Source organism: Myripristis murdjan, chromosome 1 (assembly GCF_902150065.1).
Source record: "Myripristis murdjan chromosome 1, fMyrMur1.1, whole genome shotgun sequence".
NCBI lineage: Eukaryota > Metazoa > Chordata > Actinopteri > Holocentriformes > Holocentridae > Myripristis > Myripristis murdjan.
Genome location: NC_043980.1, coordinates 38,657,146 through 38,676,598, shown reverse-complemented (window position 1 = coordinate 38,676,598; position 19,453 = coordinate 38,657,146). Strand labels below are relative to the sequence as shown.

Below are 19,453 nucleotides of genomic sequence, written 5' to 3'. Positions count from 1 at the left end.
TTGTTCCTAATCTGAGGTTTTATTACAAATCAGAAAAAAAAAACAATTAATTTACATCTATGGAAGAAGTCAGTGTGTGAGCCATCAGTACTGGTGTGTGTGCCTGTCTCCCTTCCATGTGTCTGCATGTACAGTATTTGTTATTGTCTGTGGGTGTGTCTGTCTGTCTGTCTGTCTAATAGCTCTTGGTGGTCTCATATGAATCAGGGAATGGAAGGCTGACGTGTCCAACTCCGGCCACTAGGGGCAGTATTCCAGCGTTGGGAACCACGTTCCAAGACAAAGACAACGTGATGTTTTTATTGGCCCTGGAGAAGAGATGGACACAATGGTTAACCAATCATATTGCAGCTGACAGCCAACTAATCACATTACATGATAGTGGTAGAAAACTGTGAGGCTGAATTCTATCTGAAATTTTAACTGAATCACCTGTTGTCATAAAACTACGACCACTTTCATTTCAACCCAAAACACCAACGCAATGTTAGAATTTCATGGGAAAAACAGCAACATCCATACAGGGGCTGGAAGGTGTGTGTGTGTGTGTGTCTTACCTTAGTCCATTCCCGTCATCAAAAAAGAAGTATTTGGACTTCATCTCCTTCAGGTTCAGTTTGGTGTTTTCACCTCGAAGGACGATCTTGTCCCACAGCACTACCTGGTTTAGAGACTGACACACACACACACAAACGATTCATTGACCTCTGAGTTCATATCCCACAACTGTCCCACAGTCTGTAGTGTCAGCTTGCACTAGTTTTGAACAGCAAAACCCCAACATAAACAGGATGTGTGTGTGTTTGTGGTGAAAATATCTCACGTTGCTTTTTGTAGCATACTCAGCAGACAGATAGAGGAACAGCTGTTTGACGTTCCAGTCAAAAATTGGCTGCAAATGTAGGACATGTTAAGGGACAACAGCATTGTAGGCCATGTTAGACTTAACCTGCAATAACCAAATATAGCAATTTTATAATCCTGTTGTTTCCAGCACTGTTGCGTATGTACATGTAAGATGACATGCTGCACACCAAATGTGGGACTGAGAGTGACTAAACAGTGTATTCCTGCATGAGTCGTGTGTAGTGCAGCTAAAAACACTGAGCTAAACTCCACAATATAAATGTGTTTTATTATAATGGTGTTAAATTTAGTATGCATTTATTTATGCATTTTGAGCAATATAATATGTGAGAGTATGTCACTATAAAAATGACACCAGTTTCCAAAACACTGAGAACCAAATGACGACCGGGTCCACCACAACACGGCCAGCAGCCACTGGCTAACACCAACTGATCCGCAATCATTTCATGGCCCATTTGAATCATGTTGTGGCCCCCCACTGGGCCCAGAGCCAGAGCTTGAGAAGCAGCAGTATTAAAGGATATCAGCCGAGAGGTCGAAGGTGACGAAGCCCAGGTCACTGCGCTCTCTGGGCCCCGTGAAGTCGTCTACATTCTTCCTGTGGAGAGAAACAGAAGGACGAATTTGTTTTGGCACCTTTTTACATGCTTTATTCATTAGATGGCATTTCATTAACGTTTTATGTTATTAATATATTTATTAGCATGGAATACTTTTTCCCTCTGATTTGGTTAGACACAAAGTCATATGGTATCCTCATTAGCAGGCTGCCCAGACATTGCACAGGAATAAAAGTAGACCACACAAAATCTACCTCTGAATACTACAAGAGAGAGACATACAGCTTTACAAAAAATAAAACACAACAAATAACTACAAATAAAGTGGATCAATAATAAAATAGTAGTAAAATAAATGAATAAAATGCACCAAAACATATAGAATATTTATAGACCTTTGCCATTCCAGTCAGTCTTAATTTCATGAAAATGTGCATTTGACTTTCTGAATGCACCTTTTTGTAACTGCAGATTCTTGCCACATATTGTGTTTATTTTTCCCCTTGTACACACCTGCAGGGGCTTTCAGCTCTCCTTACAATGTACATTTTTACATTTTAACATACTACAATTGGTGCACCTGTAAGAGTGTGGGATCTTTATTTACAGTTACAGTGAGGCTAGTGAAAGGAAGCTCAGTGAGTTTCCATTTCCTGTGGCGCTCAGAGGAATGAGCAGCATTACCAATAACTGTCACATTCACATCTATAAAGCACAGCTATATCAATCCACACTGTGCTATTAAGGTTTTTTTTTAGTATTGTTTTGGTCTTTTAATCAAGTCGGCATACAAGTGATGCACCAAGCAGCATTTATTTCCACCAGCTCGCACCGTTCCGAGGCAGCTTAACGCACTACTCTGTGCCGGGATCCGGTGGATTTTGGGTGAAGAGGACTTTGGGTATCAGCGACCCACTTCCATATCAAAAGTCCTCTTTATTCGATGTAACGTGCAGTTCACTGTGTTGTATATGAGCCGAATTTGAAAACGACTTAGTAAGAAGCCAAAGAGCTTATGTTATGGTCTACCTAATATGCTAATTCGCCGATTTAGCGAAGCAACAGTAACCGGCAGGAAATTTCAATGACCTTTCGCATGTCTGGTTTAACAAAATGAATGAGCCCTCCCAGAGCCCGCCGTGCGTGTTGAAACACACACTATAAGCGATCACATTGAGAGGGTAGAAGAGGTTTGTGTTAACAGCTGCCGAGGATGCTGAGGCTTACAACATGACTCTGGAGACGTGGATGTCCACAGGAACTCGTCTGTCTTTGAAAGCTGTTGTGATGAAGCAGCCGAACGTCAAGGCCGCCATGACGCTCAGGGAGAAGGCGAAGAGAGAGTTGGCTCTGGACAGAACCGTGTTCATCCTCAGAAGATGCAGCTACCGCAAAAACAACAAGAAACAAATAATGACTGGCCGTACACCGCTAGCTGTAACCGCCTGCTAGCTACTCCGAGCGAACCGCAAACAGGAAGTACAGAACAGTTAATTGTTCCGGAATGAGACGCTTACATTTCCGGTCACACCTTGTAAAATAAAAGTCCTGCTGAGGTCTATGCAGTTTTTGTTTTGTTTGTTTATATAGATAGATAGATAGACAGATAGATACTTTATTCATCCCGCAGGAAATTCACAGTTTTTCAGCAGTATCCACAGATTACAGATTAAATAAATCAATAAAAAAGATAAAAATAAAAATAAATAAAAATATAAAGAAAAAAATAATAATAAAAAAATAAAGAATAAGATCTGAGTACAACAGAATAAGATCTGAGTACAACCCAGTGTGCAAAAAGCAATGTGCAACAACAGCAAAAAAAAAAAAAAAAAACAGAAAAAAACGTGTGCATGGGTGTATAAACTGTGCATAGAGGTAGGCCAATGTGCAAATTTAGAAGAAATATACAGTATACACATGATAAATAGCAGTAAGCAATATAAACACTATAAACAAGGATTATAAAAAAAAAAAAAGAAATATGAACAATTTAAACAGAAGTATTAACAATTTAAACAGCATATCTTTGGTTGTTTGTGTCCACCAGTCGATCCTAACTCTTACTTTGGGTGGAAAACAGGTCCTGAAATGCCAAGGCACCTCTGTATTTAGTTTATTCCAAAGAATAGAGAGACCTATTTGTTTTGGGCAACTTTATTTTTCTCTCACAATTGACTTCACCTTTTACTCTCTCTCGTTTACAAACACACACACATGCACACACACATTCCTCTGCCCTGTTCTCCTTAACACACACACCTATACAGGAGTGCATGTACACACTAAAGCCTCGGTGTGTCCTGTCTTCCCTCCAGGTAGCTAATGTCATTCTGTCAACGGTAATGTCTTATGCTACTGCTGTTGACATGGCTGATGGTTGATTGATTTGATGTCATTTATGATTTTAAATTTTCAGTCTTTGATTTGATAAAGGTAAGCTTTCAAGTCTTTGCAATTGTACTGTACATTATTATATTAATATGGAAAAAAGTATAACGTGATAATTATTTTTATTGATTTATTGCCCAGCTCTACCCTTAAATGTCCTCTACAAAATAATTTCCAAAAAGCAAACAGATAGGCCTGCCACTAAACACTATCTTGAAGTCACGTTTACTCTAGGCTTTATATTTATACTTATATTTTGAAGGGAACATATCTATTTCCTGTATTTTCTGTATATCACTTTTAGCTTGACTCAGCGGGAAACAGAAATGAAGAGCGATTGATGAGTAAGCGGAAGTGGATGATCTTCTTTGTTTAAATTGGTGGCTTAGGATGTAGCTTTGGAAAGAACAGCGACGCCGTGTGGTAGAGAGTGGCACCCACAGCTTGCTTTTTTTTCTCCTGCAGGTCTCATAGCCTGAAGGCTGTAGGCTGTATAGGGATAGTATAGTAATATTAATAAATTGTATTATTTAAAATAAAATAAAATAATAATAAAAAAAACGGTTTCTCCCCTGTTTTGTCCCCACACACTTGCTTTGTTGAGCATTTATGTGAATTTGAGAAGTGGCTATCAAGCCTGGTTTTCATCTGTAGTGTTTTATATGTATATATATATCATCTGTAGTGTTTTATATATATATATATATATATATATATATATATATATATATATATATGTATATATATATATGTATATGTATATATATACATGTGTGTGTGTGTGAATAGTTGTCACTTGGTATGTGAAAGTGTATCAGTTGCTGAGGTAATACCTGGATTATACTTGTTCCTAGTTCACATGTGATTGAAAAACACTCGGTAAGAGTGCAATCCTGAAAAGCTGCTAGAAATATCCCCTTCTAGCAGGGGTTGGGCAGTAAAATAAATAAATCATTATTTTTTATTATGTCCCATAAATATGCAGGGATTGACAACAAACTGAATGTGAACATGAATGAATTTAAAGTCCATCCCTCTCACTATATTGTGTGATATGTTTGTCCATAAACCACAGTGCAAATCTTACAAAAGGTTGATGTTAAGAAACTGTTGTGGAAAATGCACTGAGGCATCTTCTTGAGAATTTCCTGGAGTTTCTCCTCCTTTCTTAATGCATGTCTCAAAAGCACTTTGTGAGTTTGGCCCATGCTTTTGGAGCTGTGTGTTGAATTCAGATTGAGAGGGCCACAGTTTGACCTACTTTGAAGCTGCTGCAGTCTATATATACAGCAGCTGCTGCTTAAGTTACACTGCTGTGCAGAGTGTGTGGGTGTGGGTGAGGGCAGAACAACTGAAGACAAGTGTGGCTGAGCTCTGTGAGAAACCAGTGCTGCTTATTGGACAACACTGACATATGGAGCTGATACTGGCTTTGTATTAAAAACAAGATGTGGTCAGTGAGGTCCACCTCTGATTCACTTCTCCACCTTGGCAACAAGCACATTCTGGGTAAAACTTACAACTGACTGAATTCTTGGACATAAACTGTGCTAGTTAAACATGTTGAAAACTGTTATGGTGCTGTGGAAGGTCCTCAGGTTGTGTTTTCACAGCTTCACACAGAAACCTGCTCCTCCACATCTGATCTGGTCACACAGCACATTCCATAAGACCTTATGTGTAGCACACAGTTAAAACTAGGGATGCATGTGTGTCATATGCTGTGTAGTTACACACTGTATCGTTTATCAGCTCTCACACACTCACACACACACACACACACACACACACACACACACACACACACACACACACACACACACACACACACACACACACACAGAGGTCTGACACTGGCTGTGTGCCTAACCCAAGAGCAGAACAGAAATAGAATCTCTCTCTCTCTCACACGTGGGCATGAATGTGACGCCTGCATGCGCGCAGAACACAACCACAACAAAGCCGTCCAGCCAATCACACACTGCGCCCGCCCCGCCTCCCCCCCTCCCCTCCTCCTCCCGACGTCCTGCTCTCCGCCTGGCTCGCGCTCCGTTACTGCAGTCGCACTGTGAGCGGGAAGCTCGTGAGGTCGTACCGCGGGGAGCTATGCCAGAGGTTCCGTCCAAAGCTCCGGATCTGTCCCGGAAGAGAGGCGCCGAGGCCGGCCACCTGCCCCAACATGTCCCGGAGAGGAAGAGGGCCTGCTGGGGCATCCTGACCAGCCAAGGTCGGTGCAGCGCTCGCTGCTGAGGAACACGCACGGCTTGTTTACAGTCCCTGCTGGGGGGAGTGGTACCACAACAGACAGACAGGTGATAGCGGGCTAGCGTGGGGAAGTCACTTTGTGTTAGTTATTTCAGTCCTGTATCAGACAGCCCTGCTCTCTTGTGCTTAAATGAGTAGATTAATAACAGAGTCATGGTTGAAGTTGGACTGAAAGCAGGCAAACGCTCACCTGGGGGTGTTACATAATTGATACGCCTCCATAGCCAGTGAGTTATGGCATGAGGAGTATGGCTCCAGCTGTGCAGGCTCTACTCACAAACATGAACTCCATGCCTGAATTATTGTCATCAGAGAGAGAGCAGGAGTCACATCATGTTCCTTTGTGTGGCTGTTCACTGAGATGCAGTCATGATGAACCTTGTCCGTGCTATAATGGTATGACTGCAGGCTGGACTTTACTTCTTGTTTAAGACAAAGAGTGACACTGGCTACTGCTGATGCTGTCAATTCAAAACCAACAGCAAAGTTATCAACTGGATAAACATGCCCGCCTCTTTCCTGTAGCTGAGATCTAGCCTAGACCTGTCGCTCTCAGTCGCAGGAGCAGCTGCCACACATTGGCATTAATAATGTAGTCAAATAATGTAGTGACAGTAACCCCTCCTCATGTTGGCTTGGAGTGTTGAAAGGCTTGAGAGCAGCCTACAGCTTCAGTTTTGTGCGTTACATACTCATCCACATGTCAGCTGAAATGCTGGCAAAGTTTGTATGGAAATATGACACATAGTGAGTTTGTTACTGCTGCTCTATAGCAGAATTCAGGAGACAAACTGTTTCTTTAGAGTTCAGCAAGGTGAAAAAATCATCCTACAATTATCCCAAGCAGTTTAAAGTGTTAAGGCTAAATTAGGGCTGAACGATATATCGTTATAATATTGTTATCGAGTAATGAATTGGTCTGTACTGATCAATACTAATAATAATCAATTTTATGTTCAGTTGGTATTATAATGCTGTTTTTGTTTTTTTGTTTTTTGTTTTTTTGAAGAATGCTTAACTTTCACTGTTGCTGCACTTAAAATTTCCAATAAATGTGAACTCAGTCATGTTGTATATCATATCTCTATCAAGATATTTGATAGAAATATTGGGGTATGAAATTTTGTCCATATCATGCAGTGCTACACGAAATGGCTGCACTGTGGATCCAAAATAGTCAAGGAAGACAGCACCAATGACACCTCCCCCAAGCTAGATGGGGGAGGTGTCACTGGTGCTGTCTTCCTTGATTTTTTTTTTTTTTTTTTTTTTTAAAAAAGCCTTTGACACAGTCAACCATAATGTTCTGTAATCTAAGCTGTCAAAGTTAAAATTTTCATCCAAAGCCTTGGTATGGATAAAATCCTACTTAGACTCAAGGAAGCAGTGTACTAGAGTTGCTGAGGTATCCTCACCCCTAGTTAATAGCACCATTGGAGTGCCACAGGGGTCAATTTTAGGACCACTGTTGTTTAGTTTATATATTAATGATTTGCCAATCTGTCCAGAGGTCAATATCCAAATGTATGCAGATGACACAGTCATCTACATACATGCAAAAAGCAGAGAGTAGGCTGCATCAAAACTTACTGCTGTACTAGATAAAGTGTCTGATTGGTTAACTAACTGTCTTATCCTTAATATGAATAAAACAGTGAATGAATGAATAAAACAGTAGGTATATTTATCTAACAAGAGAAATTATAATCAGCACCAACCAGACACTTGTTAAGGGAGAGGTTATAAAAATTGTTGACAATTTTTAATACTTAGGAATTATTATTGATTCCAACTTAACTTTTAGAAACTGTATTTAAAAAAAAAAATAGGCAAAAGTGTCAGAGCTAACTTAAATAATTTTAGACACATCAGGCAACAATTACCTATGTCTGCTGCCACATTGTTCTTGGACTCAGTGATCTTCTCATATCTATCTTACTGCTGTACTAGTTGGTCCCAGGCAGGTGTGATAACACTGAAACCACTATACACACTCCATAAACAGGCTATGAAAGTGCTTGATAAAAAGCCAAGAAATTACCATCACTGTACAATCCTAAAAAAAAAAAAAAAAAACATGTTTACCTTTGAGAGTTTTCTCTGCTATGCCGACATGTGCTTAATGTATAAGTTGATACATAAACTTGCACCACCACCGCTCAAGCAGTGCATGTCATTCTGCAGGGACAATGCAAGGGCCTCAAGGGCCTCAGTGAGAGGTGATTGTCACACACAATTTAGAAGGACCGTTTTTGGACAATCAGCATTTTCATTTAAAGCAGTACAAAAATGGAACTCAATCCCACTTCACATCAGAGACTCTGTAAACCTCAACAGTTTTAAATTATCTCTAAAGGCCTGGTTGAAGGAGAATCAGCCATGCGATCATTGATCTTGTTTAAATGAACTTAACAAGAACTATGCTCTGTGTGATTAATATGGTGTTGTCATTGTTGAATGTATTACTAATGTTGCCCTACTGGAAGTGGAAGTGCCTGTAATGTCTATTTGTTGTTGTGTAATGTTTTTATGTAAATAATTTTAGCACCCTGCCCAGGGACCACAGATGAGAATTAGCAATATAGCTATCTCTGGTACATGATCTGTTCTGTACATGGCCCCGGGCAATCATATTCATATGGTTATCACCAGCTTGTTAGCATGTTGGTACACAATTCTTGTCCTTTTTGTCAGGAAAATCTACACTGATGTCCTTGTTTTTATTTTTCAGTTTAGAGCGCTGTAGCTTCTTGCTGCTGTCATCATTTAAGCCACGCCTGTAGCTCATCAGGGGATGGCGATGGGTTTGGCTGTTTTGCAGCTTCCGTTAAAGCTTCAGTGGTTCTGGTCCATTTCGGTCAAAGCAGGTCAGACAGTGTTTCCATGTGGCCAGCATGAACAGCAGCAGGAGCCTGGCTCTGTTGGTTTTTGTTGTTGTTGTTTTTAATTGTTTTTTTTTTTTTATTTATTGAATTGCTGTCAAGTAAAGATATTGGTATCATATGAAACTAGACAAAATAAGGAGTCGATTGGCACCAAGAATGTCATGCTATGTTTTCACCAAGTGCACTAAATCTTGCCCCAAATTCAGCTGGATTTTGGTGAAGGAAAAACTGCCAATTTCAGTAGGATCCCTTGACCTGTAAAATATGCCAGTCAGTGTTGATGTGTCAGTGTCATTCTCAGGACGACTTGTCAATGATTTTGCAATTCATGGTTTGCTGACAGGGGTGATAAAAGTCAGATTAATAAAAGTACTAAATTACTTATAAGTTTCGTTCGTTAACTCCTTCCCTGTTCATCTCACAGATGTCAGAAATGGCAGGACTGTTTTCTGCCGTAAAATAAAATAAAATTAGCCTCTCAAAATCACATTGTTTAACAGTCTCTGTCCACTATATTCATTTTGGAGTTCATTCCTGCTGAAGCTTGTGTTCTCGTTATAGGGGAGGAGTTAATGAACCAAGCTTGGTGGAAGTATTACACCCACATAGACCAACAAATACCACTAAATGTGTAAAATTCCAAACTAACACTTTAATTTCCCTTTCAGTGGACCTTCATTTATTTATTACAGCATTTAAATCATGAGACTGCTGGGAGACTGAGAAAAAGAGTGCAGTACAGACTTTTGTCCATTGGGGGCAGTGCTGAACACTTGCTAACAGAGTAGAATACATGGTGGTCAATGTGGATAAATTATAAATGACATAATTAAAAGCTGAACTACAACTGAAGTTGACGGTAGTGAGATTGCAGCAGTTTCAGAAGAGTTCCACTAGCTGTGAGGCTATGTGGTGCTTTTTCCACCCCACATCTTTCCAGACTACATTCATCCAAGCACATAGAAATGTGTATCTCCTTAACCAGCATCTGCTCATTTTCACTGATGCACAGAAAAAAACACCAAATATTATCATTTATAGAGTTGATTTTCTGGAAAAGTCCCACTGACTGCTGTTCATTAGCCCAGTTTTAGGTCTCTACATCGCCCCCTGGAGGAGGAACCGTGTGTTCTTGTGGGTGCAAAACAGGCAACTATGCTGACTGAACTGTTTGTTTGTTTGTTTGTTTTGATAAAATGACAATGCTTGCACCCATATATCGGTCTTCCCTAATATGAAGTGTAGCCATGAGTCTGCCCTCTCATGTTTCTTGTTCCTGTGAACAGTTTTGACTTGTGCTTGCATTTGTTTGCCATTCCCTCTCCTTTCCTTCTCCCTTGGGCTCTCCCTGTCAGCGCTGTGGAGGATTACAGCTCACATGCCCAGCTCACACTCAGATTACTCATAAACAGTGGGGGTGGTGGGGTGGGGTTGCAGGGAGAGAAAGAGAGTTTGTAGGTCAGGGGCAGGCAGCGAGACAGAGAAAAGCTGATACGGGCATGGGAAACTTCAAAGTGAGAAAAGACACGGGCAAGACCGGGAGGAGGGAGCGAGTGAAAGAGGCTTCTGTGTGTGTTTGTCGCTCATGACCTTCTCAAAATGGCCGCTGCCACGTACCAATCCAGACGAGTCCCGGGACAGGGATGACCTCAGTGCCATGGCTGATCTAAATATGGCCGCTTGGCTGTGTAACTGCCTTCTCTCAGCAGATCAGAGCAGGATGGCCTTTCTGCATGTTGTAGGCTAGTTCATTTGTTTTGAATGAGTAAATCAGTGAGTGAATTTGTGCCTAGTATGTGCAGAATGTGTGTCTGGATAGTGTAGATAGTAAGCCACTCAGTCAGCTAGCCAAGGTTTTTGGTTCTTCAGTTGATCAAGTCAGTTTTTAATCAGTGACTTAGTGAAATAGTCGCTTGTTTTTTTCAGCTTTTCAACTCTTGGCTGGTGACGGCTCGCTGTGCCTGCCATCTACAGCATCCGCAGTCAGTTTGTTAACAGTTAGTGGGGTAATTATTATTTGGAGCTGTCGCTGGCTCCCATCAGTGCTCAGTGTCCAGTAACGTGATCATCCAGCCTGGGAAACATAGCATGACGCTCCGACAGGCGTAGTCAGGCCTGCGCTCAGCTCACAGGCACTTCACTCAAAATGTCTTATACCTACCAGTGGCTGGATGTGCCATGGGGAGATGGAGACATGGGTATGTATAGGTAGTGTGTGTGTGTGTGTGTGTGTGTGTGTGTGTGGTGCATAGTGAGTGGTGGTTGTTGCTAAGAGGGCAGTTGAGAGAATTTGTGCTAAATTTAACCATGACGAGGAATGCTGAAGTCCTGCCACAGCTCCTGCCGTGGTTGTCAGATTGTAACCTCAGTCTTCATCACAGTTCAGCCGATGGATTTGTTTGCCAGGGGATCAAGCCTATATTGGTCTTTTACCATTCATATGATCAAGGCCCCTCCCTGATCACAGCTAGTGAATAGGGTTTAAGGCTGCTTTAGCCAACAATCTGTAAAACCTGCAATGTAATATTATTCTTTTCGCTTTTTATTGAGCAATGTAAAGGAAAATGTAACTTTTAGCACAAAAACTAAAGTGAACAATGTGTCTTTAGCCAATATAAGAAGCAACAAAAAAGTAACACTTCTTTTTTGTGTGTAATTACAATTAGGCTATTTGTGAAAGTACTATCAGCTTGTTTCTCGCTGGCACAAGGCTGTTATGCAGACGTTTACTGCAGACACTACTTGCTTGATCTACTTTCCAATTTCAGTTTGGAAAATAACAAGAAAAGAACAGTTTGAGTTCCTAAGAAAATGAAGACTGGGACTTCTTTTTTTTAATATTGTTATAATCCGCTTTGTTCATTTTTCTTAATGTCTCAGTAAAGTTTTCTGTGTTAATTCTTCACCTTCTTTTGAATACATAATTTGGTTTACTCTACTAACCGTGGCTGCTAACCCTAAAATTATTTGATTATTCTGCTTTCTTATCTCCAGTTTCAGAGGCTTTTCCAGGCTTTTGAAGGTGGAAAACAAAAATAAATTAAAAAACAAAAAAACAAAAAACAGATTGGCCAGCCAGTCTAATTCTGAACATGACTATGATTAAGCCTGCAGCTAATATTCCAACAACTGGAGAATCAAAGTAAACCTAATTATCTTATGTAATAACAATACACTGTATATGACAACTAATTAGTAACTGCTAACAGTGAGTGAATGATGAGGCTAATCTAAGCTGCAGGGTGCAGTGAGCCTGCATTCTGCTGTTTTTCCACAGGAGTGCACCAGCGTGTTCATATTCATCCACCTTTCATGCTCAGTCCACAGCAACAGAAAAAAATGTTGAGAATAGAGGAAGTCTTCTCAAGTGCAGGACTCTTACAAAACCGTGTGAACAAACACTGTGCAGAAGTGGACTGACAATATCAAACTTTTGCAGCAACAAATCGACATCTCTGTTCTCTGATGTTTCTGATGTTGGGTCACTGAAATGCAAACTTTGCATCAAAGTTGGAAACCAACATTTCAGGGTGTGCACCAACATATTTTGGTACAGTAACGCCCTGGGTGTGAATCCTGTCTGGGACATTTTTAGTGTGTCATTCCTTCTCTCTCACTTTCAGTTCCCTGATGTACAGTACAGCTGAAGGCCTAGCAAAGGCAAAATGCCCCAACGCTGTTTAAGAATGTAACAACACATGAGTGTAGCTGGATTATAAATACATAGGCCTTTCAGTTGACAGATCACTAAAAATGATATGCATTTTACCACAGCGAAACAATGAAAAATAACTGTCATTGATTTTAAATTATCTATTATAATAATCTATTTCTCTCTTTGTCTGTGTGTTTGTCTCCTCAGGGTCCTGGGCCGATCGCTCCCCTCTCCATGAAGCAGCTTCTCAGGGTCGTCTGCTCGCCCTGCGAACCCTGCTGGCCCAGGTAACTCACCTAGACGCACTCAAACTGCACATGCACAGAGGAAGAGATAGTGGTGATTGGTGGACAGAGAAACTGAGAGGAACAACACACTGCTCATGTGGTTTGAGATTTCAGGTGGTACGTGGACCACTGATGATTTCTTGGAAGCCACAAAGCACCCAAACCAGTCAGCATCGCTTCAGTGATGATGAAATCGGCAAGCTGCAGTGCACTGAACTGGAAACCGGAACCCAGTTTGAGCCAGTCCAGACTGTTTGTGATGTGAACTGAAACAAAATTAGAGTATGCCTGTTCCAAGAGGTACAATCATACCTTCTCAATGACAAACTCTCAATCTTCATCTTTAGTTGAATATTTTATGAACCGGCAGCACAAAAAACTTAAAGGTGCAGTACACAGAATTGCTGAGGGTTGATTGAAGTGAGGACTGCTGACCAAAAACCATGGAATAATGGAGCTTTCTGTTGACTTTCACATGTTCCAAATTCCAAGTTGGAAATTCCCACCTCCACACTCAAAGCATTCTTTTGCAGCTGACATGGACGCCCACAAGAAGATAGAAAATCACTGATCTGTTCACTGACAGCAAATGACTCACTAACAAGAGTCAGTGTTGATACAGCTAGTGCTAGGTTCGTTGATCAAATCAAAGCCATACCCTGCTGTGAATCTTTACCACACTAAATGGAGATTACAGAGATGAACGTGTTTTCAACTAAAAACTCAGTCAGAGTAAAAGCTTGTTTATCACTGTGGTTTGTTGTGACATCATATGTGACCCATGGGCCAAACTCCTACAGAGGTGGTAAAGTCTTTTAATAACATTATTGATAATGTTGTGCTTTTATTTTTTGCAGGGATACCATGCCAACATTGTCACCATTGATCATGTGACACCTCTCCACGAAGCCTGTCTATCGGACCATGTAGCCTGCGTCAGAGCATTAATACATGCTGGAGCAAATGTAAGACCAATATTCTTCTTTGTGTAATAGTTATTATGAGGTCTGTAAGAGCAATAATGTATAAAATATAAATACAAATGTCACATTTTGGTGTCAGTCCCTCATATTCAAAGCAGAAAGGCTTCTCTCTATTTTCTCACTATTTCGCAAAAATGTTCAGCAGGCATACAGGAAGAAATACATCGTAGTTCAGCCACTGAAAGTAGCCGCATGTGTGTTTATTATGTCGAGTAGCTGTGTTGTATAATTATTGGAAACCTCTGTGTGTGTGTGTGTGTGTGTGTGTGTGTTTCCAGGTGAATGCTGCTACCATCGATGGTATAACGCCACTGTACAACTGTAGTTCATCTGGGAGTGTCGGCTGTATGCAACTGTTACTGCAGAATGGAGCGCGCACACGCACCACACACACACACCATCCCTCTGCTCTGCACGAATCCTGCAAGAGAGGTACACACACTCAGACACACACTAGGGAGTTCTTCTGCACTGGATTTCAACCAGTACGGGGAGAAAAACCCTAATCCTAACCCTAACCCAGAATCAGAGTCAGAATTATTGGCCAAGTACATTTGCACATACAAAGAATTTAGCTGTATTTTTGGCAGTCAAATTAAATCACCCAAAACAAAACACTAAAAGAGTTATTAAAGACATTTAAAGAGAAGAGAGAAGAGACATTGAAATTTAACAGCTAAGTGTTCAACAGTGTTCAGTGTTTGTGTGTAGTTATATTTGATGACATATCCAGCTACGGGACCATCAATATCACCAAACTGAATTTTTAAAAAACATTTTTAGCCTCTTGAAAAACGGTTTTTGCTCTGAAGGGTTTTTTTTGTGTAGTGACTGTAATTGTGACTACAAATGTTGTGGAGGAAGAGATGCTGTGTTTTTGGTGAGGGAAATGTGTGTGTTTGTGTGTGCAGGTCACAGTGAGTGTGTACAGTTACTGCTGTCCTACGGAGCCGATCCAGACTATGAAGTATCCCACCTGGGCTCCCCTCTTTACATGAGCTGCCTGCACCAGCACACAGCCTGCTCCCAGATACTGCTGCACAGAGGTGACGTTTCTGTTGCACAGCGATACCACTGCAGAAGAACCGCTCAGCTCTACTGTACTCTACTGTAGTCTACTCAGCGTTGTTCTCTACTCTCTCAGTTTGTTTAAGTACATAGTTGTTTGCACTACTGGCTGAAAAATCAGATGTTTTCAGGCCTGTATCAGGTATTTACTGGACAGACCTGGTTAGCTGAGGACTACCATTTCCTCAGGGATTAACAACATTTGTCAAAGGACTTTGCTCTGCAACTGTGGTCCAAAGTAGTATTTTTGTCTGTCTGTTTTGAAACAGTGGTTTCATGCATCACATTTAAAGTGATGCATGAAAAATAAAAAGATAAAAATAAAAATGCAGTCATTATCTATTCACCCTCCTGTAAGTCAAAACACCAGTGAAGTTTGTATGATCCCATAACGCACCGCAAATTTGGTAGCACTGCTATGTATCATCCCTCCCCTTTAAAACTAATGTGGCCAAGAACTAGTTCTGAAAAGACACTCTAAACATAACATTCCCAATCAATGCAATTGATCAAAAGTTTTACCAATGTTTATATCTGAGGGCCTTTCCCAATTTCTCAAATTAGTACTTTTATGATTACACTGGAATTCTAGATTGTGATCAGTCTTCTTTACTTGACTCAGGACGGCTTCAAACAGAAGGATTTGACTTCTGCGGTTTTAATTCCATTGCTTGACACATTTTCACGGTCTTGGTAACAGCCAATTAACCATTGATGTGTTCATTGACTTAACAAAAACATTCAACACTGTTGAATTACAGTCTTTTCAAATTTATCCAGAATTTAGTTGAAGAATGACAGTCTATGGAATAATAAGCAATATGTGTGAACGCAGCTGATTCCAGCTATGCAAATCTGACTTGTGGGATACCACTTGGCTCACTGCTTGGCTCTCTACTCTTTTTAGTATGTGTTAGTGATTTATTTCTAGTATCACAGGAGTCATTTTAATACACTTTGCTGATGATACTGGTATTTTTTCACACAGGGCAGTGCAAGCAAACTTTTGGTATCTTGTGCAGACACACAAACTTCGCCAATGTTTTGACTGATATGAGGCGAAGAAGATATTGACCAGGTTTTCAGTTTTGGATGAGCTATTCCTTTGACACTGCTTGTTGCTTGTACTTGACTTTTGTATAGCAATGGTTGGAGAACTATATATCAAACAAAAGCAAAATGCAGGAAAATCAATTTAAATCATATTTTACAGCATTAAATTCTGACAAGCCCCTCTGCTCTCCTCTGTAGGAGCCAGTGTTGGTGTCGGTAGAGGAGGTGACAGTCCTCTCCATGCAGCAGTCAGACACGACAGTGCTGATCAGGTTTCGCTGTTGTTGGACTACGGAGCTGATATCAACCTGAGAGACAGCAACAACCAGCGGCCTGTGGAGCTAGCGCCTCCTGGAGGCAAGACACAACAACTTCTGCAGGCATATGAAGGTACTGCTCTACATTCTGCTGCTGTGGTTTTCAGTGATGGCCACACAAACTGATTATTATGGGAAGAAATTTGTGCCTGTAGAGATTGTATTTGAATTGCATGAAAGTGAATTTATCATGCTCATATTGAACTTTTGAGTTCAAAAATAATTTTTAACAAAGGAATTAAAAATGAGCTTTGTCTGACAATTAAAATTTAGTACAGTAGAATTAAACTGTGATTGAACTGTCATTGAATTTAACTTTTAACTGTTGTTTCAGATTTAGTTTTCTCAATTCAAATGCAACATTGTCTATTCAAATTCAGTTTAGCCTGAGCTTTTTAATGGTACACTCAGGCGCACCTTGTCAAAATTTTGGGAATTTCCAAGTTTACCACTGGAAATTGGCATACCTGCTGAGGTGTTAGCATCTGTTTCTGTACAGCTCTTCTGAACACAGTTAGAGAAGTCACAGTATTAGACAGGATACCATGAGGCAGTATGTATATATTAAGGATGGAAAATAATATTGGCACACCATTGGTATCGGCCGATAAAGGCTTGAAAATGAATACTGCCATATTTGAACCAAACAAATCCAATATCATGCCTCCCTAATAAAAAAGTAAATATGGCATGATTTACATAACCTTAGTTGAAGTAGTTTTCCTATTTTCCCCAGTAAATGTGTACATTTTGAAAAACATTGTATTTTATGTCTGCAACTGCCGGTGGGCCATCATGATAAGAGTTGGCATAACAACATGTTAATATGTTAATTTCACTATAGAGAGACAAGCTGTGAAAAAATATGTGCATATATTGGCAATTGGCCAAAAGAGTTGGAAAATATAAAAAATCCAGTATTCTGCATCCCTAACATATGAAATGATGGTAATAATATCAATACTTATACTACCTTTATTGCTATTAAGAATAGTAAAAATAATAATAATGATAATTAAGTGTCTCTCTCTTTCTCCAGGGTGTCCTAGGAGTCTTCGCCAGTTGTGTCGCATTCAGATAAGGAATCTGATTGGACGATCCAGACTGAAGCTTCTCCCCCTCTTACCACTCCCTCCCTTGCTCACACACTACTTGCAGCACACATAGACACATACACTCACAGCATGACGGTGATGTCCTGAAACTCAGATGCCATTATTTTAACACTGAATGTTATTATCCATATTTCCCTGTAACACATCATCACCAGCGTTTGGTTTACCGTGATGTAGATATGAGTGGATCATCATTATACACTTAAGACTGGGTTGATCCAGTCTGGCCATACAGTATACTGACCTCTCTGATAGCATAATTGCCACAATAGTGGCGTATTTAAACACTTATTTAATATGTGACTGAAGTTTTTTGTCCCTTTGAAATGAAACTGACTGATTGTTTGAGTGGTGGTAACAACTTTGCAATGCCTTTAACTCTATAAATGGTTTGTGTGGTTTGTCTTGTGTTAGTGTTGGCCTGCAGGAATCTACATGTGAATAGCAATGATTTGGGTAAAATCATTAGGGTAAAATGGCATTGCCACCGTGAACTGTCCAGCATTCTAAAAATAAGCTTTCACAGGGCCTCCGGTCTCATAGTCATGAATATGAAGTAGGCTAAGACCAATTCCAGATATTGGGTTTTTTGACTGATATGCTCCAGTTTGATTGATTACATGATTATTATGAAATTGATTAGTAGTGTGCAGGTTGTCTGAGTTGTCATGGTCGTATCATTAAATGCATCCCAGTCTTTGTTAATACTACTGAATATTGTGTTTGCATTGTCACAGTGTCTATATCGTTTCATTGTAAATAATAATTTATTGTTAAATGACTATTGTGGCTAAATATGAAGGCAAAATGAAATTAATAAAAAATAACTACACTGAACATTCATTGCTGCTTCAAATGAATAATGTGCCTGGTTTTCATGGGGCAGCTGTGAACTACAGCTGTGACTTATGGTTTATAGAATATTTTTGGTCATTACTATCTATTAAATAGTAAACAAGGAACAATAACAATTTGATTCATTTACTTTCTCTGCCACTAAATCCTCTTTACGTTGTCAGAAAAAGACAAATTTGTGCATCAAACAGAGGGTCCAATATTAATAATGAAGACACAACAATAACCTGACTTGAAGTCGGTGGTTGTAAAATTATGAAAGTTTCAAAAGATTACCATGAGCGTCGAGGCTCTGTTTTGTTGTTGATTAGCTGCACAAACAAAGACAATTTTTTTTTTTTTTTCCTGAATGAGTCAAGATTTCAGTCACACACACACACACACACACACACACACACTTCCTCACAGAGAGAGGGTTGATAGCTGTCTATGGGCCTTTTAGTCGGCAATGGGCCTTTTCCAGCATCTCTACAATGGCATATCAGGGTCCCTCTGGAAAAGGCCCACTGACCACTGTTTGTTTTACTTTGGCCCAGTTTGTAAGCTCTACGTTGCCCCCTGGAGGCTTCCTCAGCTATTCTTGTGGGTGGAATATCTTCCTATATAGACAATCTCTGTAATGACCCTGATGGCTGCATCAGTGAGGGGCAGGTCAGGAATCTGGCAGAACTACTTTGTCTCAGTTTAACTGATATAAAGGGAAATAGAGCAGGAGTCACAGACACCAGTCGCCATTCTGACTAAGGAGGTAGAGATGGCGAACTCCTATCACCACCTGGGAGTTAAAGTCAACAACCGAATGGACCAGTCTGATAACACACAGACACCGTTTTTGCACACTGCCATGTTTTGCATATATGGCTCCTCCTTCCTGGAGCTTTTATAAAAAGCACTGATCCTTTGACATTTTCTACACATATTCTATCAGTAGATGTAAAGTGAATATATTTGATAAGGTGTCTGTTTCTTTATCACAATAGTCCATGCACTGTGGCACTTTGCAATTGTGGCCATCCATACACTTCTGCATTGCACACTACATAGGCTATACAGTACATTGCTCTTAATTCATAGGCTTTCACATATCTCCCTCTTTGTTTTACTCTACGTATATCAGAGTGACTCCACAATTTCATACTGTATACATGC

General features: G+C 40.2%; 2 protein-coding genes across 3 annotated transcripts; one reads left to right on the top strand and one right to left on the bottom strand.

Moving 5' to 3' along the window:
- On the bottom strand, positions 1–2,925 carry spcs3 (signal peptidase complex subunit 3). Its single transcript, XM_030057271.1, has 5 exons — positions 2,658–2,925; positions 1,395–1,468; positions 824–900; positions 558–673; positions 1–308 (listed from the first exon to the last, which is right to left on the bottom strand). Exons 1-5 carry the CDS (start codon positions 2,798–2,800, stop codon positions 176–178), a joined length of 543 nt encoding a protein of 180 aa, XP_029913131.1. The 5' UTR covers positions 2,801–2,925; the 3' UTR covers positions 1–175.
- A 2,948-nt stretch (positions 2,926–5,873) lies between these two features.
- LOC115363154 (ankyrin repeat and SOCS box protein 5-like) lies at positions 5,874–18,292 on the top strand. Of its 2 annotated transcripts, none has more exons than XM_030057254.1 (7): positions 5,874–6,048; positions 12,834–12,913; positions 13,771–13,878; positions 14,175–14,328; positions 14,808–14,942; positions 16,216–16,407; positions 17,374–18,292. In XM_030057254.1, exons 1-7 carry the CDS (start codon positions 5,928–5,930, stop codon positions 17,499–17,501), a joined length of 918 nt encoding a protein of 305 aa, XP_029913114.1. In that variant the 5' UTR covers positions 5,874–5,927; the 3' UTR covers positions 17,502–18,292. The 2 variants fall into 2 exon arrangements, with proteins under 2 accessions (XP_029913114.1, XP_029913123.1); XM_030057263.1 differs by lacking the exon at positions 5,874–6,048 and adding an exon at positions 10,463–11,169.
- Positions 18,293–19,453: the final 1,161 nt, after the last annotated feature.

Coding starts and splice junctions, on each gene's coding strand:
- spcs3 (XM_030057271.1), bottom strand. CDS start 2,800: ATGAACACGGTTCTGTCCAGAGCCAACTCTCTCTTCGCCTTCTCCCTG. Junction 901..1,394: donor CACCTTCGACCTCTCGGCTG/ATATCCTTTAAT, acceptor AACATGTCCTAC/ATTTGCAGCCAATTTTTGAC. Junction 309..557: donor GATGACGGGAATGGACTAAG/GTAAGACACACA, acceptor TCTCTTCTCCAG/GGCCAATAAAAACATCACGT.
- LOC115363154 (XM_030057254.1), top strand. CDS start 5,928: ATGCCAGAGGTTCCGTCCAAAGCTCCGGATCTGTCCCGGAAGAGAGGC. Junction 14,329..14,807: donor GCACGAATCCTGCAAGAGAG/GTACACACACTC, acceptor TTGTGTGTGCAG/GTCACAGTGAGTGTGTACAG. Junction 16,408..17,373: donor ACTTCTGCAGGCATATGAAG/GTACTGCTCTAC, acceptor CTCTTTCTCCAG/GGTGTCCTAGGAGTCTTCGC.